A 27,496-nucleotide genomic window follows, 5' to 3' on the forward strand; every position below is an offset into this window, starting at 1 on the left:
ACACAGGTCCAGGAATGGCTAAAGGATTGCAATATTTACCTGGAACTAACCTTGCAGATAGCATTACTGGGTGATCTGAAAAGTCATAGTCAATCAATCAATAATATAATAATACTTTTAGCAAAAATGTTTATTTTTAATTCACAATCTGTAGAAGCAATGAGAATAGAAAGGTTCAGAACTTTTGTAAAACATCACAGTACGGTTGAAATATATATGGCAAATAGAAATCCTATATGGATGGTGTTAAGAGATAGATGGGAGGTATTGAATAGAGTTGAAGGATGGGACTAATAACAAATAACAACAAATAATAACAAAGATAGCTAATAATGTAAGCATACTGTGTCCATAATAAGTATATAGGTTGTATGTTGGGAGCTTTTGGGAAAGAGCACAGTTAGAAAGATATGGCATTTAGAAGCAAACCGGATGGACATCATGAAAATGATCGGAGAGGTTGAGAGTAGAAGAAGTTCAGGAGCAAAAAAATAAATAAATAAATAAATATATATATATATATAAAAAAAAAATAATAATAATCAGCAATGCATTCTTTCTAAGCTAGTCATCACATCCAGTTATGAGAAAATAGACCCCCACAATCCCCCTTTTCAGACCCACTGGGTGTGAACCCAAAACAAGAAAACCCAAAATAAGAAATTTCAGGGAAATTTAGGATTCCCCGTATTGACACCCTCTAGGGTGTCACTCATTAAAATACAATAAAAACAAAAAGAATCACACTTTTATTAATAGGCAATAATGATAATAAAAAGGCTTTCAGTCCTTCCATCTACACCTAACTTGTACTGAGTTGGCTACCAGCCACCCAGGAATCCTTTACCTTCACATAAGGAAATACAAACATTCACAATGGTTAACTTGATTAATAAAGCATAAAACACAAACAGGGAAGTACATTTTGGCCCACTTTAGACACCCTCTAGGGTGTCACTCCACCAAGCCTGATAGGTCATATCCTTCATTCCTTAGGTCGGAGTCCAGGATTGGGCCGTATCTCACCATCTGTTGGGAAACCGCCTTCTCCATCTCCTTTCTCACCAACCCTCAGACACAGGGAATAAGACAACATCCACAAAGAACAAGTATACCCATAGAAGCTACAGTGAGGAAAAAAAGTATTTAGTCAGCCACCAATTGTGCAAGTTCTCCCACTTAAAAAGATGAGAGAGGCCTGTAATTTTCATCATAGGTACACGTCAACTATGACAGACAAATTGAGATTTTTTTTTCCAGAAAATCACATTGTAGGATTTTAAATAAATTTATTTGCAAATTATGGTGGAAAATAAGTATTTGGTCACCCACAAACAAGCAAGATTTCTGGCTCTCACAGACCTGTAACTTCTTCTTTAAGAGGCTCCTCTGTCCTCCACTTGTTACCTGTATTAATGGCACCTGTTTGAACTTGTTATCAGTATAAAAGACACCTGTCCACAACCTCAAACAGTCACACTCCAAACTCCACTATGGCCAAGACCAAAGAGCTGTCAAAGGACACCAGAAACAAAATTGTAGACCTGCACCAGGCTGGGAAGACTGAATCTGCAATAGGTAAGCAGCTTGGTTTGAAGAAATCAACTGTGGGAGCAATTATTAGGAAATGGAAGACATACAAGACCACTGATAATCTCCCTGGATCTGGGGCTCCACGCAAGATCTCACCCCGTGGGGTCAAAATGATCACAAGAACGGTGAGCAAAAATCCCAGAACCACACGGGGGGACCTAGTGAATGACCTGCAGAGAGCTGGGACCAAAGTAACAAAGCCTACCATCAGTAACACACTACGCCGCCAGGGACTCAAATCCTGCAGTGCCAGACGTGTCCCCCTGCTTAAGCCAGTACATGTCCAGGCCCCGTCTGAAGTTTGCTAGAGTGCATTTGGATGATCCAGAAGAGGATTGGGAGAATGCCATATGGTCAGATGAAACCAAAATATAACTTTTTGGTAAAAACTCAACTCGTCGTGTTTGGAGGACAAAGAATGCTGAGTTGCATCCAAAGAACACAATACCTACTGTGAAGCATGGGGGTGGAAACATCATGCTTTGGGGCTGTTTTTCTGCAAAGGGACCAGGATGACTGATCCGTGTAAAGGAAAGAATGAATGGGGCCATGTATCGTGAGATTTTGAGTGAAAACCTCCTTCCATCAGCAAGGGCATTGAAGATTAAACGTGGCTGGGTCTTTCAGCATGACAATGATCCCAAACACACCGCCCGGGCAACTAAGGAGTGGCTTCGTAAGAAGCATTTCAAGGTCCTGGAGTGGCCTAGCCAGTCTCCAGATCTCAACCCCATAGAAAATCTTTGGAGGGAGTTGAAAGTCCGTGTTGCCCAGCGACAGCCCCAAAACATCACTGCTCTAGAGGAGATCTGCATGGAGGAATGGGCCAAAATACCAGCAACAGTGTGTGAAAACCTTGTGAAGACTTACAGAAAACGTTTGACCTGTGTCATTGCTAACAAAGGGTATATAACAAAGTATTGAGAAACTTTTGTTATTGACCAAATACTTATTTTCCACCATAATTTGCAAATAAATTCATAAAAAATCCTACAATGTGATTTTCTGGATTTTTTCCCCTCATTTTGTCTGTCATAGTTGACGTGTACCTATGATAACAATTACAGGCCTCTCTCATCTTTTTAAGTGGGAGAACTTGCACAATTGATGGCTGACTAAATACTTTTTTCCCCCACTGTATAACTTCACCCAGAATAGTTACAACAATAGGTTTCCGTTTACCAAATATGTTATCAAACCAACCGTTTAGGGAGCTATCAATACCAGAGTTCTCAGCCAGTTCGTTCGCCAGTGTGGTGAGTCCCTGAAGCGCTTTGGTCACGGACCCGTCCGGTGCTGTATTGTTGGAGATTAAAGTACAACACATAGACCCAAACAGAACACAAACTCCGCCCCGCTCAGCCAAAAGCATATCTAAAGCTATTCTATTCTGCCATGCCATTAATCTAGTTGCCGCTGTCTGCTCAGCCAATCCCTTTATTGCATCACGAGTGTGGTTTATAAATCTTTGCTGGTTATAGTAAATATAAATTATCCAATCTACGTTTTTATTAATTGTTGACCACCAGAAAAGACTTGATTCAAACCCAGCTGCGATCTGATTCCTAGCTTTGAATTATTCTGGAACCCCTCGAGGTACTCCTATTCCATCAATATATATCCTTTCATCAAAGGATCCCGGGAGGAGGTCCTACTTTCTACGTGACAACTCACCAGTCTCTGACACGTTTGATTGTTTGCATATGTAGGTGAGTTCACAATCTGTTATCAACACACAACCATCAGATGTCAGCACGGGCCTGGTTTTGGTTCCTAACATCTGGCTGCAACAAAGAGGAGAGATTAGTTATGGTCTCTTTAGTTGTGATATTCTCTCTGTGGGAGCAGGAGCTAAGATGCCCTACCCTGTATCCTTTCTTACTAGTCCTAGAAAAACAATAATAAGAATCCCCTGAGACTTCAAACGGAGGCAACCTAGGTCGGGGTGACTTTGTTATCGGGGGATACAGATAGTGCAAGTTACTACAAGACTCCTTCACCACATTCCCAGGTGGCTTGAACAATTTAATCATGGAGGATAAACCTGACAGAGAGGTAAAGCCTGTCAAGGGGAACAGAGTAGTTGTTAACCTTGGTTTGGCTGTCCCACAGGCATAACAGTCCTCTTTAGACATAGTTCTTGCCGTATACTAAATCCATTCCAACCACAGGTTAAGATCTCCACACCCTGTTTTGGGGATCTATTTTCTCATAACTGGATGGGATGACTAACTTAGAAAGAATGCATTAATGATTAAAGCATAAAAGGTTTGTACTGTACTGATATAAATTGTTTCACCTAAAAACTGTGATTAATGTGAGGAGCTGTTTTAGGGAGTAGGGGGAGATAAGAACTTGTGTCTCCAAATACTAGACTACACTGCTTCTTTGTGATCTGTGAACCGTCCTTGAACGTAGGTACATAGAGTACAGTGGAACGGTGTCTATGGGTGCTGACTCTACAGGTTGTTATGATAACAACTTATGCCCGGCAACAGTGTGCAACAGTGGAGCGCCAAGGGACTGGGACCAGCCTGTGCGCCAACGGATTGGCTGAGTAAGTCTAAACCACGCTCAGTCTCTACTCTGATTGGCCAGCAGGGAGCGGGAACTATCTCTGTCAGATTATTTTAAGAAGAACTCATAACAATGGCTTAGTTCTCTGTATGCCCTGCGTGGTATTACAGTGAGCCCGTATACGAACTCTCATACTTACCATTTAAGCATTTGCATTAATAAATACTAGACTAACTTGGATAATGTGTAATGACCCCTTTTGTTCCTAATACCAGATTTGAATTGACACAACTTAACAATTGGTGACCTCTGACGTGATCTGGTAAAGGGACTTCGCTGGATATCGTCCGGCCCATTGGACATCTCTGTCATTGACGGTGTGTTTCACAAAGAGTCCAGACTACTAACAACAGGTAAGCAGACACCTATTGTTATATAACTGAAGTTCTGCACATTGGCTTTATCCAAATTAATTTTGTGAAACACCTGTTTGATGTAAGCGAACTAAATTATGAATTATTATGAGTAAATAAGAAATTGTCGCTATTGTGATATGCAAATGAATGGTAAATGTGAGTGTTAAACCCTGGTACCATAGAGTATTTGTGCTACCGGCAAGGTCCGTAACTGTGGAGTACGGCTAGGTTCGGAGACAATACTGACATTTATCGGCAAGGTCCGTAACTGCGAGAATACGGCTAGGTTCGGAGATACAGGGAATAATTGACTTAAGTAATTGCTATCGGCAAGGTTCGTAACTACGTCAGTACGACTAGGTTCGAAGAATTACATCGGCAAGGTCCGTAACTTCGAGGATACGGCTGGGTTCGGGAAATTTTAGATAATACTGGCGACTGGCAAGGTCCGTAACTTAGGGGTGCGGCTAGGTTCAGCGGAGTATTTTTATTACTTTTTTAGATAGGGAGAAAAATAGTAGGCGAGGTTGAATTTGATAATGTAAAGGTAAAATAAAAAATAATTAGTATGACTAAACTGAAACATTTGAACTGATATAATTGAACTGTAACGTTTGATGTTTGACATAGCTTAATACTGGTTCTAAGTAACTATGTTGAAGCAATTTGGTTTATTATTTGATTTAACGTTTGATGTTTGACATAGCATAATACTGGTTTTAAATAAATATGTTGAAGCAATTTGGTTTATTATTTGATTTAACGTTTGATGTTTGACATAGCATAATACTGGTTTTAAATAATTAATTTGAAGTGATATGGTTTATCGCTTGATTTGACATAACAACCATTGGTTAAATATTTGAAACACTTTGGTTTATTCATTCGATTTACCATTTGATGTGTGGCGCTTGATTTGACATAACAACCATTGGTTAAATAATTGAAACACTTTGGTTTATTCGTTCGATTTACCATTTGATGTGTGGCGTTTGATTTGACATAACAACCATTGGTTAAATAATTGAAACACTTTGGTTTATTCGTTCGATTTACCATTTGCTGTGTGGCGTTTGATTTGACATAACAACCATTGGTTAAATAATTGAAACACTTTGGTTTATTCGTTTTGATTTACCATTTGATGTGTGGCACTGTAAGAATACTGCTTTCAAATAATTAGGCTGAAATAATCTGGCACCGAGTTTAACTAATTAGGTGGGAATAATTTGATTTAAATAAATAGATAGACGTACTTTAAATAACTAAATAACGGACGAATATTACAAATTAAAACGAAAAACATGACTACCAGTGGAGAAGCGGAAAGAATATTGAAGGCTCTAAAATCCACACTTGAAACAAACGGAGGAAAAGATGGAAGGGAATGGAGCAGGCGAGGAGAGAAACTCTATAAGGAATGGATAGACGATGGTTGTATACTGTCCCCCGATGGCGTGCCTGTAGAAGGCGAACCAGGGAGCATACTGGAGACGTTGAAGCGGAAAACCCAGAAAGCAGAAGGTGAATGGAAGGAGAGCCCGGCAGTGGCAAGATTAAAGACGCAATGGAGAAAGCAAAGCTAAAGGAGCGGATTGGCCTAGCAATGCTTGGAAAATTGAAGAAACTGTGGGAGGAGAAAACAGGACAGAAGGAAAGGACCCGTTTATACCAACCCCTACCAACAGCGCCACCACCATATGACGACCACCCAAAAACAATGGCTCCGGTTCTGGATATAGCGGGAAAAGTCCACTATCAACAAAGGACTGATGAGGAGGAAGAAGGAATGTGGGTCAGAAAGAGTGATATGACTGACAGAAGGGGAGAAGTGGATGTACTTCTAAAAGCTGCAAAAGCGCTAGAAAAAGGAGTGTTTGAACTGAGTAGAATCGAGGGAGAGACGGGGAGCAGATGCGGAACAGAAGGAGGAGGGAGTGTTGACGGTGATGGTGAGAGTGAGAAGGAAGAGAGAATGAGCCTAACTGGAGGAAACGTAAGGGGTGGTCTAGCCCAGGGGGAGTGGCAACGAAACAAGGATGCTGAAGAAGGGGAAAGGAGGGAGAGACTTGAGAGACAGAGAGATGAAGAACGACTGGAAAAGTTGAAGATGATAAAAGAGGAAGTACGACACCAGGAAGCACAATTGCACAAGTTAAAGATGGAGCTCGAAGCGAACAAAAACAGAAGTGAAAGTGAACGCTCACCAGTAAGGGGACACTGTATTGACCTCAGAGACGGGGAAGAGAGTGAGGAGGAAAGAGTGAAACAACAAAAACTCATATGTGGAGCTTTTGATGGAGACATATGGGACAACAATGATGGACCCGCGTACCACACCCGAGCCAGGGCCCAGTCCAGAGAAGGACACAAAGGGGGGCAGTACCCGTTGAGGGAGACCAAAGGGGGGGCCTCAGTTTACAAGCCATGGGCCTACAGAGACATACAGACACTGGTGGACAGTCTCCCCCAACCTGAAGAATCTGGACACAGATGGGTGAAGGCTTTTGAGAGTCTCACCGCAGCGGATGAACTCACCATAGGTGATATGGTTACTGTAATGAACAGGTGTATGGGTGACCAGGAATGCAAAGAGATAATGACCTCTGGGGGACTGAGAGGACAAGTGGGGTCGGCTACAAGATTTGACCCCCACCGCAGTGACGTATGGGACGCCATAAGGAGGAAGTATCCTACCCAGGCCAGACCCGAACTGATGAGAACTCTGACATTGAATGACGATGAAACCATACCAGCATACATGAAGAGGGCTAAGTGCCTCTGGAGGCAAGCGTGGAATGAAGAACCAGGAAAAGACACCATGAAGCACCTCTTCCTAACAAACTGCTTGGGGGGACTCCCGGATCAGGCTCAAGTTGAATGTGAAAAAGTTGTGGCAATCACCGCAAAATCGATTCCGGAATTCACCGAGATAGCACAACACATTTACATTTACATTTACGTCATTTAGCAGACGCTCTTATCCAGAGCGACTTACAAATTGGTGCATTCACCCTATAGCCAGTGGGATAACCACTTTACAATATCTATTTTTTTTTAGAGAGGGGGGGGGGGGGGGGGGGGGTAGAAGGATTACTTTATCCTATCCCAGGTATTCCTTAAAGAGGTGGGGTTTCAAATGTCTCCGGAAGGTGGTAAGTGACTCCGCTGTCCTGGCGTCGTGAGGGAGCTTGTTCCACCATTGGGGTGACAGAGCAGCGAACAGTTTTGACTGGGCTGAGCGGGAACTATGCTTCCGCAGAGGAAGGGGAGCCAGCAGGCCAGAGGTGGATGAACGCAATGCCCTCGTTTGGGTGTAGGGACTGATCAGAGCCTGAAGGTACAGAGGTGCCGATCCCCTCACAGCTCCATAGGCAAGCACCATGGTCTTGTAACAGATGCGAGCTTCAACTGGAAGCCAGTGGAGTGTGCGGAGGAGCGGGGTGACGTGAGAGAACTTGGGAAGGTTGAACACCAGACGGGCTGCGGCATTCTGGATGAGTTGTAGGGGTTTAATGGCACAGGCAGGGAGCCCAGCCAACAGCGAGTTGCAGTAATCCAGACGGGAGATGACAAGTGCCTGGATTAGGACCTGTGCCGCTTCCTGTGTAAGGCAGGGTCGTACTCTCCGAATGTTGTAGAGCATGAACCTGCAGGATCGGGTCACCGCCTTGATGTTAGCGGAGAACGACAGGGTGTTGTCCAGGGTCATGCCAAGGCTCTTCGCACTCTGGGAGGAGGACACAACGGAGTTGTCAACCGTGATGGCGAGATCATGGAACGGGCAGTCCTTCCCCGGGAGGAAGAGCAGCTCCGTCTTGCCAAGGTTCAGCTTGAGGTGGTGATCCGTCATCCATACTGATATGTCTGCCAGACATGCAGAGATGCGATTCGCCACCTGGTTATCAGAAGGAGAAAGATTAGTTGTGTATCGTCAGCGTAGCAATGATAGGAGAGGCCATGTGAGGATATGACAGAGCCAAGTGACTTGGTGTATAGGGAGAATAGGAGAGGGCCTAGAACTGAGCCCTGGGGGACACCAGTGGTGAGTGCACATGGTGCGGAGACAGCTTCTCGCCACGCCACTTGGTAGGAGCGACCGGTCAGGTAGGACGCGATCCAGGAGTGAGCCGCGCCGGAGATGCCCAGCTCGGAGAGGGTGGAGAGGAGGATCTGATGGTTCACAGTATCAAAGGCAGCAGACAGGTCTAGAAGGACAAGAGCAGAGGAAAGAGAGTTAGCTTTAGCAGTGCGGAGAGCCTCCGTGACACAGAGAAGAGCAGTCTCAGTTGAATGACCAGTCCTGAAACCTGACTGGTTTGGATCAAGAAGGTCATTCTGAGAGAGATAGCAAGAGAGTTGGCTAAAGACGGCACGCTCAATAGTTTTGGAAAGAAAAAAAAGAAGGGATACTGGTCTGTAGTTGTTGACATCAGTGGGATCGAGTGTTGGTTTTTTGAGAAGGGGTGCAACTCTCGCTCTCTTGAAGACGGAAGGGACATAGCCAGCGGTCAAGGATGAGTTGATCAGCGAGGTGAGGTAGGGGAGAAGGTCACCGGAGATGGTCTGGAGAAGAGAGGAGGGGATGGGGTCAAGCGGGCAGGTTGTTGGGCGGCCTGCAGTCACAAGTCGCAAGATTTTATCTGGAGAGAGAGGGGAGAAAGAAGTCAAAGCATAGGGTAGGGCAGTGTGAGCAGGACCAGCAGTGTCATTAGACTTAACAAACGAGGATCGGATGTCGTCAACCTTCTTTTCAAAGTGGTTGACGAAGTCATCCACAGAGAGAGAGGAGGGGGGGGGGGGGATTCAGCAGGGAGGAGAATGTGGCAAAGAGCTTCCTAGGGTTAGAGGCAGATGCTTGGAATTTAGAGTGGTAGAAAGTGGCCTTAGCAGCAGAAACAGATGAAGAAAATGTAGAGAGGAGGGAGTGAAAATATGCCAGGTCGGCAGGGAGTTTAGTTTTCTTCCATTTCCGCTCCGCTGCCCGGAGCTCTGTTCTGTGAGCTCGCAATGAGTCATCAAGCCACGGAGCTGGAGGGGAGGACCGAGCCGGCCGGGAGGATAGGGGACACAGAGAGTCAAGGGATGCAGAAAGGGAGGAGAGGAGGGTTGAGGAGGCAGAATCAGGAGATTGGAGGGAGAAGGATTGAGCAGAGGGAAGAGATGATAGGATGGAAGAGGAGAGAGTAGTGGGAGAGAGAGAGCGAAGGTTGCGGCGGCGCATTACCATCTGTGTAGGGGCAGAGTGAGTAGTGTTGGAGGAGAGCGAGAGAGAAAAGGATACAAAGTAGTGGTCGGAGACATGGAGGGGAGTTGCAGTGAGATTAGTAGAAGAGCAGCATCTAGTAAAGATGAGGTCAAGCGTATTGCCTGCCTTGTGAGTAGGGGGGGACGGTGAGAGGGTGAGGTCAAAAGAGGAGAGGAGTGGAAAGAAGGAGGCAGAGAGAAATGAGTCAAATGTAGACGTAGGGAGGTTGAAATCCCCCAAAACTGTGAGGGGTGAGCCATCGTCAGGAAAGGAACTTATCAAGGCGTCAAGCTCATTGATGAACTCTCCAAGGGAACCTGGAGGGCGATAGATGACAAGGATATTAAGCTTAAATGGGCTAGTGACTGTGACAGCATGTAATTCAAATGAGGAGATAGACAGATGGGTTAGGGGAAAAATTGAGAATGTCCACTTGGGAGAGATGAGGATTCCTGTGCCACCACCCCTCTGACCAGATGCTCTCGGGGTATGCGAGAACACATGGTCAGACGAGGAGAGAGCAGTAGGAGTAGCAGTGTTTTCAGTGGTAATCCATGTTTCCGTCAGCGCCAGGAAGTCGAGGGACCGGAGGGTAGCATAGGCTGGGATGAAGTCAGCCTTGTTGGCAGCAGAACGGCAGTTCCAGAGGCTGCCTGAGACCTGGAACTCCAGGTGTGGGGTGCGTGCAGGGACCACCAGGTTAGAGAGGCAGCAGCCACGCGGTGTGAGGCGTTTGTGTAGCCTGTGCGGAGAGGAGAGAACAGGGATAGGCAGAGGCATAGTTGACAGGCTGTAGCAAATGGCTACAATAATGCAGAGGAGATCGGAATGAAATGAACTAAACATCTGGGAAAGGAGAGAGTAGGGCCTCCCTCACCAAAACTCCCAAATATAACTCTCCCAACTTCCACCTCAGAAACTATAATTGTTTCACTGAACCACCCGAATAAAACTCTCCCAACTTCCACTTTAGAACTTCCAAATTAGAATTGTTGTGAACTACAGCGGTTCAATGTTTCAAGGAATAGACTCAACTTACTTTATTCAGCTAGCTAACTATGACGCCATAGCTAACTAGCATGCTAGCATCCAATAACACACAGTTTAGCACCAATACTTGGTTACAACAAACTACCAATAGTGTGTTAACACACTAAACAGATAATTCGTGTCCGTGTCTAGTTCCTTTCATAAAGCAGCAATAATTAAATGTTGGCTAGCTAGCACAACAGCCCACGATGCCTACCTACAATACCTAACTACAATCTAAATACATAGTTTAAGCCTTACTCGACAAAGCCCAAGCTATGTGTAAAGCCAAACTTACCCGACGCCAGCTGTCTGGGTGGCAGACAAGAAGACATTGGTCTTCTGCAATCAGTAGCTGTAATTAAGTACAGTAGCTACTAACTACCTAACGTTAATGCCTCGGATAATGAGGTTAGAAAAACAGCTGAATGGTAGGTAGCTAGCTGGCTTAATTACAGGTACTCTTAAGCGTGAAATAACATTGGAAACAACTATCCACAGTTGCTAAAAGTTACCAGTAGCTACCCGCTAGCTAGCTAGCTTTATTGGTCCAGGTAGTGGGTTAGCTAGCCTCGTGCTTCGCCGGGCTCCGCCGAATACAATACTTACCTACAATAATTACCTACAATAACCTACAATAACTAGCTAAGTAAACTACCTACAATACCTAACTACAATACCTACCTACAATCTAAATACATGGTTTAAGCTTTACTCAACACCATATAAGAAGCCAAGCTTACCTCCTGCTAGAGAAAACACAACATCTCCCGACCACTCCTCGCTAAATCACCATGTGGAACGACAGAGAGAGGGTAAGCGAAAGGAAGAGGATGAACTCAACCAACTTCAGAAGAAGGTTCTGAAGAAGCAACTGACAGAGGACAAGCCAGGAAAACAAATGGTGGTAGCCAGTACCCCAACATCTAATCCTACCACTCCTGCACCCGGAAATGATACTGTTGCTGCAGTTACTGCTGTAATACAGGCAATGACGGGAATGATGGCACCTTCTGGTCCTCCTGGATATGGTGCACCCGCATACCAGCAACCCTATGTACCGCCACGACAACAGGGATACACCCCTAGATATGTTGACCAAGGGTGTTTTAACTGTGGGATGCATGGCCACCTGGCAAGACACTGTTATCTCCCAAGCCAGGGACAACAAAGAGGGAGGGGTTACATGGGACAGCCCAGAAGACAAGCACCGAGATGCCAGCAAGGACGGGGAAGCTGGCAAGGAGGAGGAATGCCAGTCCAGCAGCACCAACCACCACAACAGCAGAACCGAAAACAAGACCCAGCAGTGCCTAACGCTGCCCTCCTGCCCAGCATGTCATGGCTGGGTGACGAACACAATTACCAATGAAGCTGCCCAGAAACCCATAAGGATCCCACCACCAACATTTACACTTTCCCACCAGGTTCAGAGCCGGTAGTGACATGTTTGATTGAAGGAAGACAACATAATATGCTGATTGATACAGGATGTACATGGTCTTCTGTACAAGCAACATATCAACTCACTACCAAAACACAAGCTTTCTCTGGGGTTTCTGGGGCTATTATGAGAAAGCCATACACAGTTCCATTGGAGGTTGTATGGGATGACCTACAGGTTACCCATCAGTTACTATACAACCCGGAATGCTAGTTGGGGCTCATGGGGAGGGACCTGCTTTCCAAACTGGGATGTAGTATCTATTGTAACCAGGAGGGCCTACACGCATCCATCACGCCCATTGATGAACTCATGCCAGTAATCATGGAAAAACTCTCCGACCCCCCTCACATGCTATATGTGGGAACACACCTAAACGAGGAAGATGAGGAGGAAGCATATGTTTACTGGCTGAAGCTCATGGATACTGACCCTGATGCTCCCCGAGTATGCAGAGAGTTCCAACTATGGAAGGCCTGGATACAGACCTTAAATGCATACAATCCACCTGAGGACCCTCCGCACATGACAATGAACTATACAAGGGACTTGGATGAAGCATATGATGAAGCCTGGGAGGAGGAAATGGACGATAGGCGCCCGATTGTGACCAGCAATCATATGTACATACTCAAAGAAGGGGTGGCTACCAGCTGCATGGTCATGGATGGAGACGTGGTGCTCACAGACAAATGGTTTGCTCTTCCTAGTGATTCTGTGCCGCATGTTACCCTTCTCGTGGGATTTGGATATGAGGCAAGATCTCTGGGACCTGCAGTAAAGGCAGCAAGTTGCCTACGGTGGAACAAAACCTCTTGTTACAAAGTGGAAAGCGCATTCCTTGATGGAAATCAAGTATGGAGAATTAAACTCAATGTGGATGATGTGTCAAAACCAGAGGTTGTGAGGAGATCACGTTACCATGGCAGGGAGATGACCGATCATCCGGATACTCCTAACATTTTCAATCAACTACCAGAGGAACTGTGGACAACAAGTGCTGAAGATGTGGGGCTGGTTGATGTAGAACCAGTGGTTGTCTCCATTCGAAAGGAAAGTGAACTCACTGTCCCAGTTCACAAATCTCAATACCCTCTCAGTGAAGAGAAGACGAGGGGAATTGAGCCTACGATATCAGGACTCCAAAAAGGACAGGTTATATATCCAACCTATTCTGCGTGGAATACACCCATCCTTCCAGTGAAGAAAGGTGACACTGGGAAATGGAGGATGGTGCAGGACTTCAGACCACTCAACGAAGTAACTGTACCAGATGTTCGACCTGTACCAGACTCATATCTGGCCTTACAGAACATTTCACCCACCCAAGATTGGTTTACAGTTGTGGATCTCGCCAATGCATTTTTCTGCATCCCATTACATCCAGAGTCCCAGACACTTTTTGCATTTACCTACAGAGGGCAGCAATTTACGTATTCCCGGAAGGGACAAGCTGTGTCTGTGGCCCAGAGGACCTCCATCTTGGAACATCCCAAACCCACTACTGTACAACACCTTTTGTCATTTCTTGGCCTTAATGGATACAGCAGAACACACGTGCCAGAATACTGTCTTAAAGTGGAACCACTGCGGGCAATCTTGAGAGAAGCAGGAAACAGAAACCTCACAGCAGTCCTTAAGTGGACTCCAGAGGCAGAGGCAGCTTTAATCCAACTCAAACAGACGCTAGCACAGGCTGAAGCACTGTCCTTACCCGATTACACCACGCCATTCTGTTTGGATGTTTCTGAGCAGGATGGTTGTGTACATTCCATCCTGTATCAGAAACAAAAGGGGGAGAGAAGAGTGTTACACTACTACAGCGCGAAACGGGACAACATTAAAACAGGACAAACTGACTGTGCCAGACACATGGCTGCCATTGCAAAAGCTATTGGTAAAACAGCCCACATTGTGATGAGACATCCACTTGAAATCAATACAGATCATGGGGTGACCGCTTTTATAGGCTCCAAACTTTTCACACTGTCCAGTAAAAGAAAATCCAGCATAACAAAGGCCATCACTGCAAAGCACATTACATATGTGACAACAGCAACCAATATGACCGATGGTATGGGTCTTGGAGAACCACATGTCTGTGAGGATAGAGCAGCCAAACAGATCAAAGTCCGAATGGACCTGCAAAACTCACCCTTGGAGGGGAACAAAATCACCCTGTTCACTGATGGATGCTGCTACAGGTCAAAGGACCCAAAGGAAGGAAACACTGCTGCCTATGCAGTGGTGAAACAAGACACAGAAGGAGGACATTAAGTAATGGAAGCAGAGAAACTTGGTCCCAATGAAGCTTCAGCACAGCTAGCTGAACTTAGGGCGTTGAGGAGAGCTCTACAACTAAGTGAAGGAAAGAATGTGGACATCTTACACAGACTCTGCCTATGCACATGGCATTGCACACATTGATGGACCACAGTGGATGAGGAGAGGATTTGTGACCAGCTCAAATGAGCCCATCAAACACAAGGTTGAAGTACAGAAGTTAATTGATGCAATCCAGCTTCCAAACGAGTGGCAATAATGAAGTGCAAAGGTCACAGCAGAGAAAGCACCAGAGTGCGTGAAGGAAATGATCGGGCTGATCAAGCAGCAAAGGATGCAGGAGGATACACTGCCCAGCAGATGGTGCAACCAGCCACTCAAGGACAGGAGGAGTTGACGACAGACACAGTAAGACAGTTGCAAGAAGCAGCAGGCGCCTACGAACAGAACGTATGGAGCAGACAGGGAGCAAGGCAAGACCATCATGGGATTTGGAGATCTCACACAGGAAAAACAGTGGGACCTGCAAAACTCCTCAGATCAATCTTAAGGGAAGAGCATGAGAAGGCTCATGGAGGATGGAAAAGTGTCACAAAATCAGTTGAGAAAGCATGGTGGCATCCACACATGTTGGACATGGCAAGAGAGACATCAGAGAGCTGTGAAGTGTGCAAACAATACAACAACAAAGTGTCACTTTGTCACTTTGTCACTGATGCACCATTTCAAGACGTTTGCATAGACTTCACGGACATGGGACAGGACAACAGAGTGGAAGGAAAAAGGTACCTGTTGGTAATGGTGGACAGATTCACCAGATGGGTGGAAGCCATCCCCACAGCAAGAGAAGACGCAAAGGCCGTGATTAAGTGGTTGAGGCAAGACCTCATTCCAAGGTTTGGAGTCCCGCGAATGATCCGTTCCAACAATGGTACCCATTTCAAGAATGAACACCTGAGAGAGGTAGAACAGGCCCTAGGGATCACTCACTGTCAAACACCAACCTGTGCAAAGCCCTAAGTTTGATTTTCCCCGAGGTTCCCCCACAAAAGGCACCTGCGGGAGTTCAGGCTTATGGAGGTAATTACAGTTGCATTACTGGAACAGGTAAGGGTGTTAACTATGGTAGGCTACCACCAGGGGACTGTGCTGTGAATGTAACTATGAACAGCACTTGGCCAGTAGAGGGTAAAACCCAGACAAAGGGGGTGGCTGATGTGTGGTGGATCTGTGGGCCAAATAGAAAGCTAACCCCGATTCTAAAGGTGGGCTGGCAGGGCACGTGTGCATTAGCTAGTTTGATTGTACCACTGACCATTATTGATGTTTCCTCAGACCAACTTTTGGGGATTGCCCAGCTAGCCCCAGACAGAGAGAGAATGAGGCGGGGGAGACGTAGTGCCCCATGGTCAGCAGGAGAAGAGATCCACTCTAACCTGTTGGGGTGCCTGTGGGAATACCATTACAGTTCCAGGCACCGAACAGGAATGATGGGTTGTGGCATTTGTTGCCAATCATAGGACCTGCCATAGATGTGGCTAAACAGCGATCTTGGATAAATTACATCTATTATAACCAACAGTGATTTGTTAACTACACACGCACTGCCCTGACTGGAATGTCCGAACAACTAGAGGCCACCTCTAGGGTGGCTAGGCAAAATAGACTAGCACTTGACATGTTGCTTGCTAACCAAGGGGGTGTGTGTAAGATGTTTGGGGAACAATGCTGTACGTTTATTCCTAACAAGACTACTTCTGACGGGAGCATCACAAAGGCCCTTGTTGGCCTGGATAAGTTGTCAGCAGAAATGAAGAGCATGGCTGGAGTGGAGAGTGGTGGGCTGTTCTCCTGGTTGAGTGACTGGTTCGGTAAGTATTCTTCTATGGTGGTTACTGGATTTCTGACCCTAGTGATTGTGTTTTTGCTGTTAATGTGTTGTGCTGCTTGCATCATCCCCTGTCTCAGGAAGTCAGTGGTAGGAGTGGTGCAGGCGTCAGGTATGATGCCGTTGTTACCGGCCCAGGATGATGCGGATGACTCTGCTACTGACTCTGAGACCAAGCTGGATGATCCATGGTTTGCCTGGAGGTTAGGTGGAGGGGAGAAATAGAGTGTTAAAATTATTATTATTATTATTATTTTTTTTTTTAATGTGATTTAATTTCCATATCCTGTTATTCTCAGGGTTGTTTATATTCTGTTCAAACTGTTATTTGGAGTGTAAATGGTGTCAACAGAGGGAATCCAAAATTTTCTCTTAAAATTTTTCTGAATCCCACCCTAGTCTAAAGGGGGTCAACATTTACTTCCCTGTTTGTGTTTTATGTTTTAATATTCTTGTGTTTTGTGTTCTATTAATCCTGTGTTTTATGACTTATTATTCAAGTTAACCATTTTGTTTGTATTGTATTTTAATGAATGACACCCTGTGTTTTCTTATTTTGGGTTCACACCCAGTGGGTGTGAAAAGGGGGATTGTGGGGATCTATTTTCTCATAACTGGATGAGATGACTAACTTAGAAAGAATGCATTAATGATTAAAGCATAAAAGGTTTGTACTAATAAGGGGAACAGAGTAGTTGTTAACCTTGGTTTGGCTGTCCCACAGGCATAACAGTCCTCTTTAGACATAGTTCTTGCCGTATACTAAATCCATTCCAACCACAGGTTAAGATCTCCACACCCCGTTTTGGGGATCTATTTTCTCATAACTGGATGGGATGACTAACTTAGAAAGAATGCATTAATGATTAAAGCATAAAAGGTTTGTACTGTACTGATATAAATTGTTTCACCTAACAAGCTGTGATTAATGTGAGGAGCTGTTTTAGGGAGTAGGGGGAGATAAGAACTTGTGTCTCCAAATACTAGACTACACTGCTTCTTTGTGATCTGTGAACCGTCCTTGAACGTAGGTACATAGAGTACAGTGGAACGGTGTCTATGGGTGCTGACTCTACAGGTTGTTATGATAACAACTTATGCCCGGCAACAGTGTGCCATAGTGGGGAAGGGTGTCCAAGGGACTGGGACCAGCCTGTGCGCCAACGGATTGACTGAGTAAGTCTAAACCTGCTCAGTCTCTACTCTGATTGGCCAGCAGGGAGCGGGAACTATCTCTGTCAGAGTATTTTAAGAAGAACTCATAACAATGGCTTAGTTCTCTGTCTGCCCTGCGTGGTATTACAGTGAGCCCGTAATACGAACTCTCATACTTAACATTTAAGCATTTGCATTAATAAATACTAGACTAACTTGGATACTGTGTAATGACCTCTTTTGTTCCTAATACCAGATTTGAATTGACGCAACTTAACACCGTCTCCACCTGTACTACTTCCTTCAGGTCTACAGTTTGCACTATCTTCACCACAGCCCCGGTCTCACTACCTCCCTCAGAGAGGTTTACTCTATAGGGTGCCCCAGTTGAAGAGGATATCTCACTTGTCAGGTCTGTAACCTGTTTTAGCGTAATTCAGACTTTCAGACAGTACCTACCCTTATATGGGTCGCACTGCCATTTCTGGTAATTCCCTACTTTCACAATACTACACCTGTCCTTAAACTGTGTATGGAGATTGACATAACCCCCCCGCTCGGTATGAGCAACTACATAGTCCCAGGATGTACATGGTGACATACATATGGTGATGTCCTTCCCTACCGTCCCTAGTACTTCCCCTTTCCCTACGTCTAGCTGTCTCCTATGCCTTTGTAGACTGTGCTCAGGTATTATTTTATCAACTTGTGTTAGGTTAACTACTAGTGTGTGACATGCACCCAGGTGGATCTTTCAGCGATTCTTACAGCGAAGGCAGTTACCAACAGGATCTGATATAGACCTTCCCAACGGGGCTGCTTCCAGTTTTTGTTCTTTAGGGACTGGATGCTCACCAGTCTCCTGGTTAGATAGAGTGGGTCACCTTCTCCTTTAGTTCACCTTTGGGGCACAAAACCTCTGACATACGGGTGTGGTTAATAAACTATCTTCACACATACATGTTCAGCTCTCAATTTCTATTCTTGTTTTTTTTTTTTTTTTAAGTATTTTGTCCTCTCCTTCATATATATTTATTATTTAATCCTACCATCCCCCTTTTGACACATGATTTGCCCATGTGTCAATATTACCACCTACCTAAACAATCACTTAGATAATATTGGTAATTCATTATCCAATTGCCATCCCTCCACTCTGTCACACCCTGGTTCTGGGACTCATTATGTTGAGCCAGGGTGTGTGCATTTCTATGTGTTCATTTTCTAGTTTGGGTGTTCTAGGTTGTCTCTGTCTATGTTTGGTCAATGACTCCCAATCGGAGGTAACGAGTGTCAGCTGTCGGCTCGTTATCTCTGATTGGGAGCCATATTTAATCTGTATGTTTTCCTGTGGGTGTTGTGGGTTTTTGTTCCTTAGTCGGTCAGTGTAACCGTTGGACTTTACGAATCGTGTTTTGTTTGTTATTAAGATACTTTAATTAAATAAAGTCATGTTTCTTTCACACGCTGCGCCTTGGTCTACTACTCCTTTTGAAGACGATCGTGACAGAAAAACCCACCATACCAAGACCAAGCAGCGTGTCCAGGAGCAGGCAGCCTGGACGTGGGAGCAGATCTTGGACGGGCAGGGGTCCTGGACCTGGGAGGAAATCCTGGCCGGGATGGATCGCCGGCCATGGAGTGAGACGGTGGAGGCGCGCCGTAGAGAGGAGCTACGGCGTGATCAGGGTCGTCGTCGGATGGGGAGTATCCAGGAGGCCACCAGGCCAGGGGTACACCGCCCTGTACGTCCTGTGCGGATGCCTCACACAGAGTGTGTGAGGGTAGGCATTCAGCCAGGACGGGTGGTGGCCGCTGTTCACTCCAGGCCTCCTATCCGTCTCCACAGCCCGGTCCGGCCTGTTCCTGCCACCCGCACCAAGTCTACGGTGCGCGTCGCCAGCCCGGTCCGGCCTGTTCCTGCCACTCACACCAAACCTACGGTGCGCGTCGCCAGCCCGGTCCGGCCTGTTCCTGCCACCCGCACCAAGTCTACGGTGCGCGTCGCCAGCCCGAACCGGCCTGTTCCTGCAGCCTGGACGTGGGAGCAGATCTTGGACGGGCAGGGGTCCTGGACCTGGGAGGAAATCCTGGCCGGGATGGATCGCCGGCCATGGAGTGAGACGGTGGAGGCGCGCCGTAGAGAGGAGCTACGGCGTGATCAGGGTCGTCGTCGGACGGTCGTGAGTCAACCCCAGAAAATTTTTAGGGGGGGGCACACGGCATGGACGACGGGGCTGACGGAGGCAAGGATGGGGAGTATCCAGGAGGCCACCAGGCCAGGGGTACACCGCCCTGTACGTCCTGTGCGGATGCCTCACACAGAGTGTGTGAGGGTAGGCATTCAGCCAGGACGGGTGGTGGCCGCTGTTCACTCCAGGCCTCCTATCCGTCTCCACAGCCCGGTCCGGCCTGTTCCTGCCACCCGCACCAAGTCTACGGTGCGCGTCGCCAGCCCGGTCCGGCCTGTTCCTGCCACTCACACCAAACCTACGGTGCGCGTCGCCAGCCCGGTCCGGCCTGTTCCTGCCACCCGCACCAAGTCTACGGTGCGCGTCGCCAGCCCGAACCGGCCTGTTCCTGCCACCCGCACCAAGTCTACGCTGCGCGTCGCCAGCCCGGTCCGGCCTGTTCCTGCCACCCGCACCAAGTCTACGGTGTGCGTCGCCAGCCCGGTCCGGCCTGTTCCTGCTCCACGCACTAGAACTACGGTGTGCGTCGCCAGCCCAGCCCGGCCTGTTCCTGCTCCACGCACTAGAACTACGGTGTGCGTCGCCAGCCCAGCCCGGCCTGTTCCTGCTCCACGCACTAGAACTACGGTGTGCATCGCCAGCCCAGCCCGGCCTGTTCCTGCTCCACGCACTAGAACTACGGTGTGCGTCGCCAGCCCGACCCGGCCTGTTCCTGCCACTCGCACCAAACCTACGGTGCGCGTCGCCAGCCCGGTCCGGCCTGTTCCTGCTCCACGCACTAGAACTACGGTGTGCGTCGCCAGCCCAGCCCGGCCTGTTCCTGCTCCACGCACTAGAACTACGGTGTGCGTCGCCAGCCCGACCCGGCCTGTTCCTGCCACTCGCACCAAACCTACGGTGCGCGTCGCCAGCCCGGTCCGGCCTGTTCCTGCCACCCGCACCAAGCCTACGGTGTGCGTCGCCAGCCCGACCCGGCCTGTTCCTGCCACTCGCACCAAACCTACGGTGCGCGTCGCCAGCCCGGTCCGGCCTGTTCCTGCCACTCGCACTAAGCCAGGGGTGCGAGAAGTCAGCCTGGTAAGGCCCGTTCCTCCTCCACGCACCAAGTCTACGGTGCGCGTCGCCAGCCCGACCCGGCCTGTTCCTGCCACCCGCACCAAGTCTACGGTGCGCGTCGCCAGCCCGGTCCGGCCTGTTCCTGCCACCCGCACCAAGTCTACGGTGTGCGTCGCCAGCCCGGTCCAGCCTGTTCCTGCTCCACGCACTAGAACTACGGTGTGCGTCGCCAGCCCAGCCCGGCCTGTTCCTGCTCCACGCACTAGAACTACGGTGTGCGTCGCCAGCCCAGCCCGGCCTGTTCCTGCTCCACGCACTAGAACTACGGTGTGCGTCGCCAGCCCAGCCCGGCCTGTTCCTGCTCCACGCACTAGAACTATGGTGTGCGTCGCCAGCCCGACCCGGCCTGTTCCTGCCACTCGCACCAAACCTACGGTGCGCGTCGCCAGCCCGGTCCGGCCTGTTCCTGCCACCCGCACCAAGCCTACGGTGTGCGTCGCCAGCCCGACCCGGCCTGTTCCTGCCACTCGCACCAAACCTACGGTGCGCGTCGCCAGCCCGGTCCGGCCTGTTCCTGCCACTCGCACTAAGCCAGGGGTGCGAGAAGTCAGCCTGGTAAGGCCCGTTCCTCCTCCACGCACCAAGCCTACGGGGTGCGTCGTCAGCCCTGTCCGGCTCGTTCCTGCCCTCCACACCAAGTCTGTGGTGCGCGTCGCCAGCCCATTCCGGTCCATTCCTGTTCCACGCACCAAGCCAGGGGCGCGTGTCGTCAGTCCGGCTCCGGCCAGCGGGGCTAGACAGGACCAGGGGTACTTTGGGGGGTGTATCGGAGGGTGGTGGTCTAGGCCGGAGCCAGAACCGCCACCGAGGAGGTATGCCCGCCCAGCCCTCCCCTGTTTGGGGTTTTTGAGGCGCGGTCGCAGTCCGCGCCTTTAGGGGGGGGTACTGTCACACCCTGGTTCTGGGACTCATTATGTTGAGCCAGGGTGTGTGCATTTCTATGTGTTCATTTTCTAGTTTGGGTGTTCTAGGTTGTCTCTGTCTATGTTTGGTCAATGACTCCCAATCGGAGGTAACGAGTGTCAGCTGTCGGCTCGTTATCTCTGATTGGGAGCCATATTTAATCTGTATGTTTTCCTGTGGGTGTTGTGGGTTTTTGTTCCTTAGTCGGTCAGTGTAACCGTTGGACTTTACGAATCGTGTTTTGTTTGTTATTAAGATACTTTAATTAAATAAAGTCATGTTTCTTTCACACGCTGCGCCTTGGTCTACTACTCCTTTTGAAGACGATCGTGACACACTCTCTCTTCTGTTATTTTATGGTTCAAATCATATATATTATTACCAAATTATAATCTTCTTCACACTTTTCACAGTATTATAAATTACCCTCAACTTAGTAAAATAAACTATCTTAAAGTCCTCCTCTCATGCCTTTAGAATTTACTAGTATGGATGATTAATTAACACCAGAAAGTTAAAACAGAGTTCAGAGGGCATTGAAATTATTCAACAAACTGTTCCATCCCATAGTATACCAAACATTACCATTATTCTAAATATTTCATAAATGTTAGTTATCCCAAGTGTTCATTAAATTCTCATGACATTCATTCTTATAAGAAATCATAAATACCCCAAACTCAGCCAAAACCTAAAAAACTCCATAAAATTCACTGTGCGTGCTCCTCGAAGACCTATCACCCTTGACCTGCTGAAAAAAAATAAAAAAATTGAAACAACAAGGCTTTATAAACATCATACTAGGTGTGTTGTTTTTTGTTTGAAAAACCCAATTTGATTTGGTAGCTCACTTTTATGACCTAAATACTGCCTAACTTCACTACTGCTCCCCCTAGCCCTGGGCAACATTCCAATGAGATGAGCTAATCTCTTTCTCCTGGTTATAATCTAAAGATGGTAGTACACACAAAGCATGATACAGATATCCCCAGTCTTAACCCATCAATAATTGTTTGTATCAATCTAATTCCTCATAACTAATCCATAAAACCACTCAAAATTCCTCGAGTATACAAGGATTATTTAATTGATTACCCTAACTCTGCTACATGTGATCTCATCTCAAATGATCCATTATCAATTATTTGTTCAACCCCCTAGGAAAATCTGTCTCCCCTTCTATTGTTCCTGTCCCCCCTGTAAATGTCACACTTCACTTTTTTAGCCAATACAATCACGGTTACATCAAAAGTAATGCAATGTCTATATTAGGGTGTAAGGTAAATTATTCCTGTTTTCTTTTCAGCTAAACGTTTTATATCCCTCTGTTAATGGTATTTTCTCCCTAATATATCTTCATATTCTTCTCCTTTCCCTAAATGAGATTGAATCCCCTGCCTTTCCTCTGCTATCCTTCTATCATTACTGGATCAATGATAATAACTGTAATAACTATCAATAATAATTGTAATAACTATTACACATTATGTTGTGCCCTTTTTCTGATAATGTTATAATTGTAGCCTATTCCATCACTTTAGTTTAAAATATAAGTTTGTTTATGTAACAAATCCAGAACCCACCACAGGCTGGCGCTATTCCCCCAGCACAACAGCCAATGCCACTTGCATCCCCTGTTCCCCGTAACAAATTATCGTTCTAAGATTTACCAACTATTTGTATACACCACTGGCGTCAAGCAACCCATCGAATAAAGTAATAACAATTAGAATTTATCAAAGCACTGCCTTCCAGTCAAGCATTTAGACCACTTGAAATCCCACACCTCAACCCAACTCACTTTACTGTCTCTATTATTATTTTTATTTTTTCCGCTAACCAGAGCCATAAATTTCTCTCCTTTGTCCTCAACTCAATTTTCAGTTCGCTATTCAATTTCTTTAACTGTTCTCTCTGATTAGGCCCTAATTAATAAAACAAATACTTGCTATCGTTGATAAGCATACATTTAATGATATTCCTAACATTTGAACTCTCTCTCACCCCTCCCTTTACTCCTTCCTACACAACGGGGAAGGCGCAAGGGGACCTTGTAACATGTTTTCATAGACCTTTCTAGAATACTTCTACTTAAGCTATCTAATTCAACCTTTCACATGTCTCAATCCACATAGTAATCTAGGTCTATAGCCCCAATGCGAAAGCTTTACCCACTGTCCCTACCTGTGTTCGAACCAGGGACCCTCTCCATACATCGCCAGTCACTCCACACATTCCGCGATGCTTTCAAAGTAAATACTTCCAGTTCATAGAGCAAGTGACGTCACCAAATGAAAACTGCACTAGCTTTCACCTCATTCAACAACACAAAGTAATGCTCTCTCTCCCTTCACCCATTCCCTATTGAATAAGTGAGTTTTTCTATTTAACCCCAAAACACGCTACGTCCATTCAACATTACCAAACCAAATACTCAGTAGCATCCGGTCACCACCCACACCAGCCGTTGAATTCACTCATACACACAGACTTCACCTCATGCCACCGAAATGCCCAACAAAACATAATAGTTCAATGGAGCCCCCTATTGGCTCTCCACTATTTATACATTACTTCCATAACCACACCAGTCATAGTCCGATCACCCATCAAACCCCATCACATAATCAAACGGTACAATCTTAAACTCATATGGGGCGGCAGGTAGCCCAGTAACCAAGAGCACCGTGCCAGCAACCGAGAGGTCGCCGGTTCCAATCCCCGAGCCGACCAGGCGAAAAATCTGCCGATGTGCCCCTGAGCAAGGCACTCAACCCCAATCGCTCCCATAAGTCGCTCTGGACAAGAGCGTCTGCCAAATTACCGCAAATGTAAATATTCTCTACTTTCTCACCCATGATGTACGTCTACGTTCGGGTGAGCAAGTAGTACCTCTCAAACAATCGCCCGTGGTGTTCCCAGCCATCTACCAATCGACACAAATCACCCCCCTTTTCTCTCCTGACTCTTCAAAAGCCACACTCTCGCTGTCTCCAGCCCCTCCCCTCGCAACTCTCCCTTCTGTGTCCAGTGTGAACAGGCTTTGTCTGTTTTTCGTTTTAGCGTTTCCAATATTCTGCCGTTATTTAAAGTACTTTAGTCTATTTATTTAAATCAAATTATTCCCACCTAATTAGTAAATGTCAGTGCATATTTATATTTCAACGATAAACCGAATTATTTCAGTCTAATTATTTAACCAGTATTTTGCAGGGTCTAACATCAAACGTTAAATCAAATAATAAACCAAATATCCTCAACCCAAGCACCTAAAACCAGTTTTATGCTATGTCAAACATCAAACGCCACAGTTCAATCATATCAGCTCAAACGTTTCAGTTCAGTCACACTAGCCATTCATCACTTTACCTTTATGTTCCCAATTGTTATTAACGGGTTATACGGTTTAAGCAACCACAAACCCAACAGTTATTCACAAATTATTCAGTTTGGACAGCCACAGACGTCTTTAATTCCCAATTAGTTTTCTATCAAGGTATACAGGTTTATCATTCACACTCTCATGCATACGACAACACTCTGATCTTAGCCGTACCTAGCCTTTGCTGATACGTGTCAATAGCGTCACCCCTTTCTTAAAGAATTTTAAGTGCCTCCTATGAACCTAGTCATATCTAGTCTGAACTGATATGTGCCATAGCGTCGCACTGCCTATCTATTTAAAGTACCTCCTATGAACCTTAGCCATAGCGTCGCACTGTCTAATCCTACAATTCCCATGGGTTTAACCATCACAATTATCAAACATTTGCATAGTATATTATGAAATCGAAGTAGTATACTGTAATCGTTATTTGTAGTACAATAGGGTTCACTTACATCAAACAGGTGCTTCACAAAATTTATTTGGAAAAAGCCAATGTGCAGAACTTTAGTTACACAACAATAGGTGTCTGCTTACCTGTTTTTAGAAGCCCGGGCACTTTGTGAAACACACCGTCCGACGACAGCGATGTCCAATGGGCTGGATGAATTCCAGCGAAGTTCCGCTACCAGATCACAGTCGGAGGTCACCAATTGTTAGAAATAGCGTAATTCAAATCTGGTATTGGAATAAGAGAAAACATAATCAAGAGATATTCAATCCAAGCTAAATTTATTATATGCAAAATGTATGTATGATAAGTATGATGGTTCGTATACGGGCTCACTGAAATACCACGCAGGGCAGACAGAGAACTGATCCATTGTTACAGGTTGTTCTTTAATACCCTGACAGTGATAGTTCCCGCTCCTTGCTGGGCCTTTCAGGGTAGAGACTGAGCGTGGTTTAGACTTACTCAGCCAATCCGTTGGCGCACAGGCTGGTCCCAGACCCTTGGCGCTCCACTGTTGCCAGGTGTCTAGTTGTTTTGCAACTTATCCAGAAAGTCAGCACTTTTGCAGTACACATGTCCTTGAGTATGATGGTTTAACAAAGAGGCAGTGTGTATGTGTCTGTGAGAAATACAAGTCTGTCTCACCCTACTCCCTAACATCTCCTCACATGAATCACAGCTTGTTATGTGAAACAATTTATATCAGTACAGTACAAACCCATTATGTTTAATCATTAATGCATTCCTTCTAAGCTAGTCATCACATCTAGATCCCCACACTCCACAGATTTTCTATGGGACTAAGGTCTGGAGACTGGCTAGGCCACTCCAGGACCTTAATGTGCTTCTTCTTGAGCCACTCCTTTGTTGCCTTGGCCGTGTGTTTTGGGTCATTTTCATGCTGGAATACCCATCCACAACCCATTTTCAATGCCCTGGCTGAGGGAAGGAGGTTCTCACCCAAGATTTGATGGTACATGGCCCCGTCCATCGTCCCTTTGATGCGGTGAAGTTGTCCTGTCCCCTTAGCAGAAAAACACCCCCAAAGCATAATGTTTCTACCTCCATGTTTGACGGTGGGGATGGTGTTCTTGGGGTTAGAGGCAGCATTCCTCCTCCTCCAAACACGGCGAGTTGAGTTGATGCCAAAAGCTTGATTTTGGTCTCATCTGACCACAACACTTTCACCCAGTTCAGATAATTCAGATGTTCATTGGCTATCTTCAGACAGGCCTGTATCCGTGCTTTCTTGAGCAGGGGGACCTTGCGGGCGCTGCAGGATTTCAGTCCTTCACAGCGTAGTGTGTTACCAAATGTTTTCTTGGTGACCATGGTCCCAGCTGCCTTGAAATCATTGACAAGATCCTCCCGTGTAGTTCTGGGCTGCTTCCTCACCGTTCTCATGATCATTGCAACTCCACGAGGTGAGATATTGCATGGAGCCCCAGGCCGAGGGAGATTGACAGTCCTTTTGTGTTTCTTCCATTTGCAAATAATCACACCAACTGTTGTCACCTTCTCACCAAGCTGCTTGGCGATGGTCATGTAGCCCATTCCAGCCTTGTGTAGGTCTACAATCTTGTCCCTGACATCCTTGGAGAGCTCTTTGGTCTTGGCCATGGTGGAGAGTTTGGAATCTGATTGATTGATTGCTTCTGTAGACAGGTGTTTTTTATACAGGTAACAAACTGAGAGTAGGAGCACTTCCTTTAAAAGTGTGCTCCTAATCTCAGTTCGTTACCTGTATAAAAGACACCTGGGAGCCAAAATCTTTCTGATTGAGAGGGGCTGAAATACTTATTTCCCTCATTAAAATGCAAATCAATTTATAACATTTTTGACATGCGTTTTTCTGGATTTTTGTTGTTGTTAT

At 46.4% G+C, this 27,496-nt stretch overlaps 1 protein-coding gene across 1 annotated transcript in view; it reads right to left on the reverse strand.

Moving 5' to 3' along the window:
- Positions 1 to 5,869: 5,869 nt before the first annotated feature.
- The window catches only part of LOC311130362 (U3 small nucleolar RNA-associated protein 18 homolog), a gene marked incomplete at its 3' end in the record, with an annotated part of 96,604 nt that continues 74,977 nt past the window's right edge, over positions 5,870 to 27,496 (reverse strand). The window contains exons 8-9 of the mRNA XM_084163087.1: positions 8,613 to 8,734; positions 5,870 to 6,013 (exon numbers count right to left, since the gene is read on the reverse strand). Of these exons, the coding sequence (XP_084019213.1) occupies positions 5,870 to 6,013; positions 8,613 to 8,734 (266 nt within the window). The remainder of the gene's footprint in view (positions 6,014 to 8,612; positions 8,735 to 27,496) is intronic.

The sequence above is a fragment of the Coregonus lavaretus genome, assembly GCF_964263955.1.
Source record: "Coregonus lavaretus genome assembly, chromosome: 6".
In the NCBI taxonomy this organism is placed as follows: Eukaryota; Metazoa; Chordata; class Actinopteri; order Salmoniformes; family Salmonidae; genus Coregonus; species Coregonus lavaretus.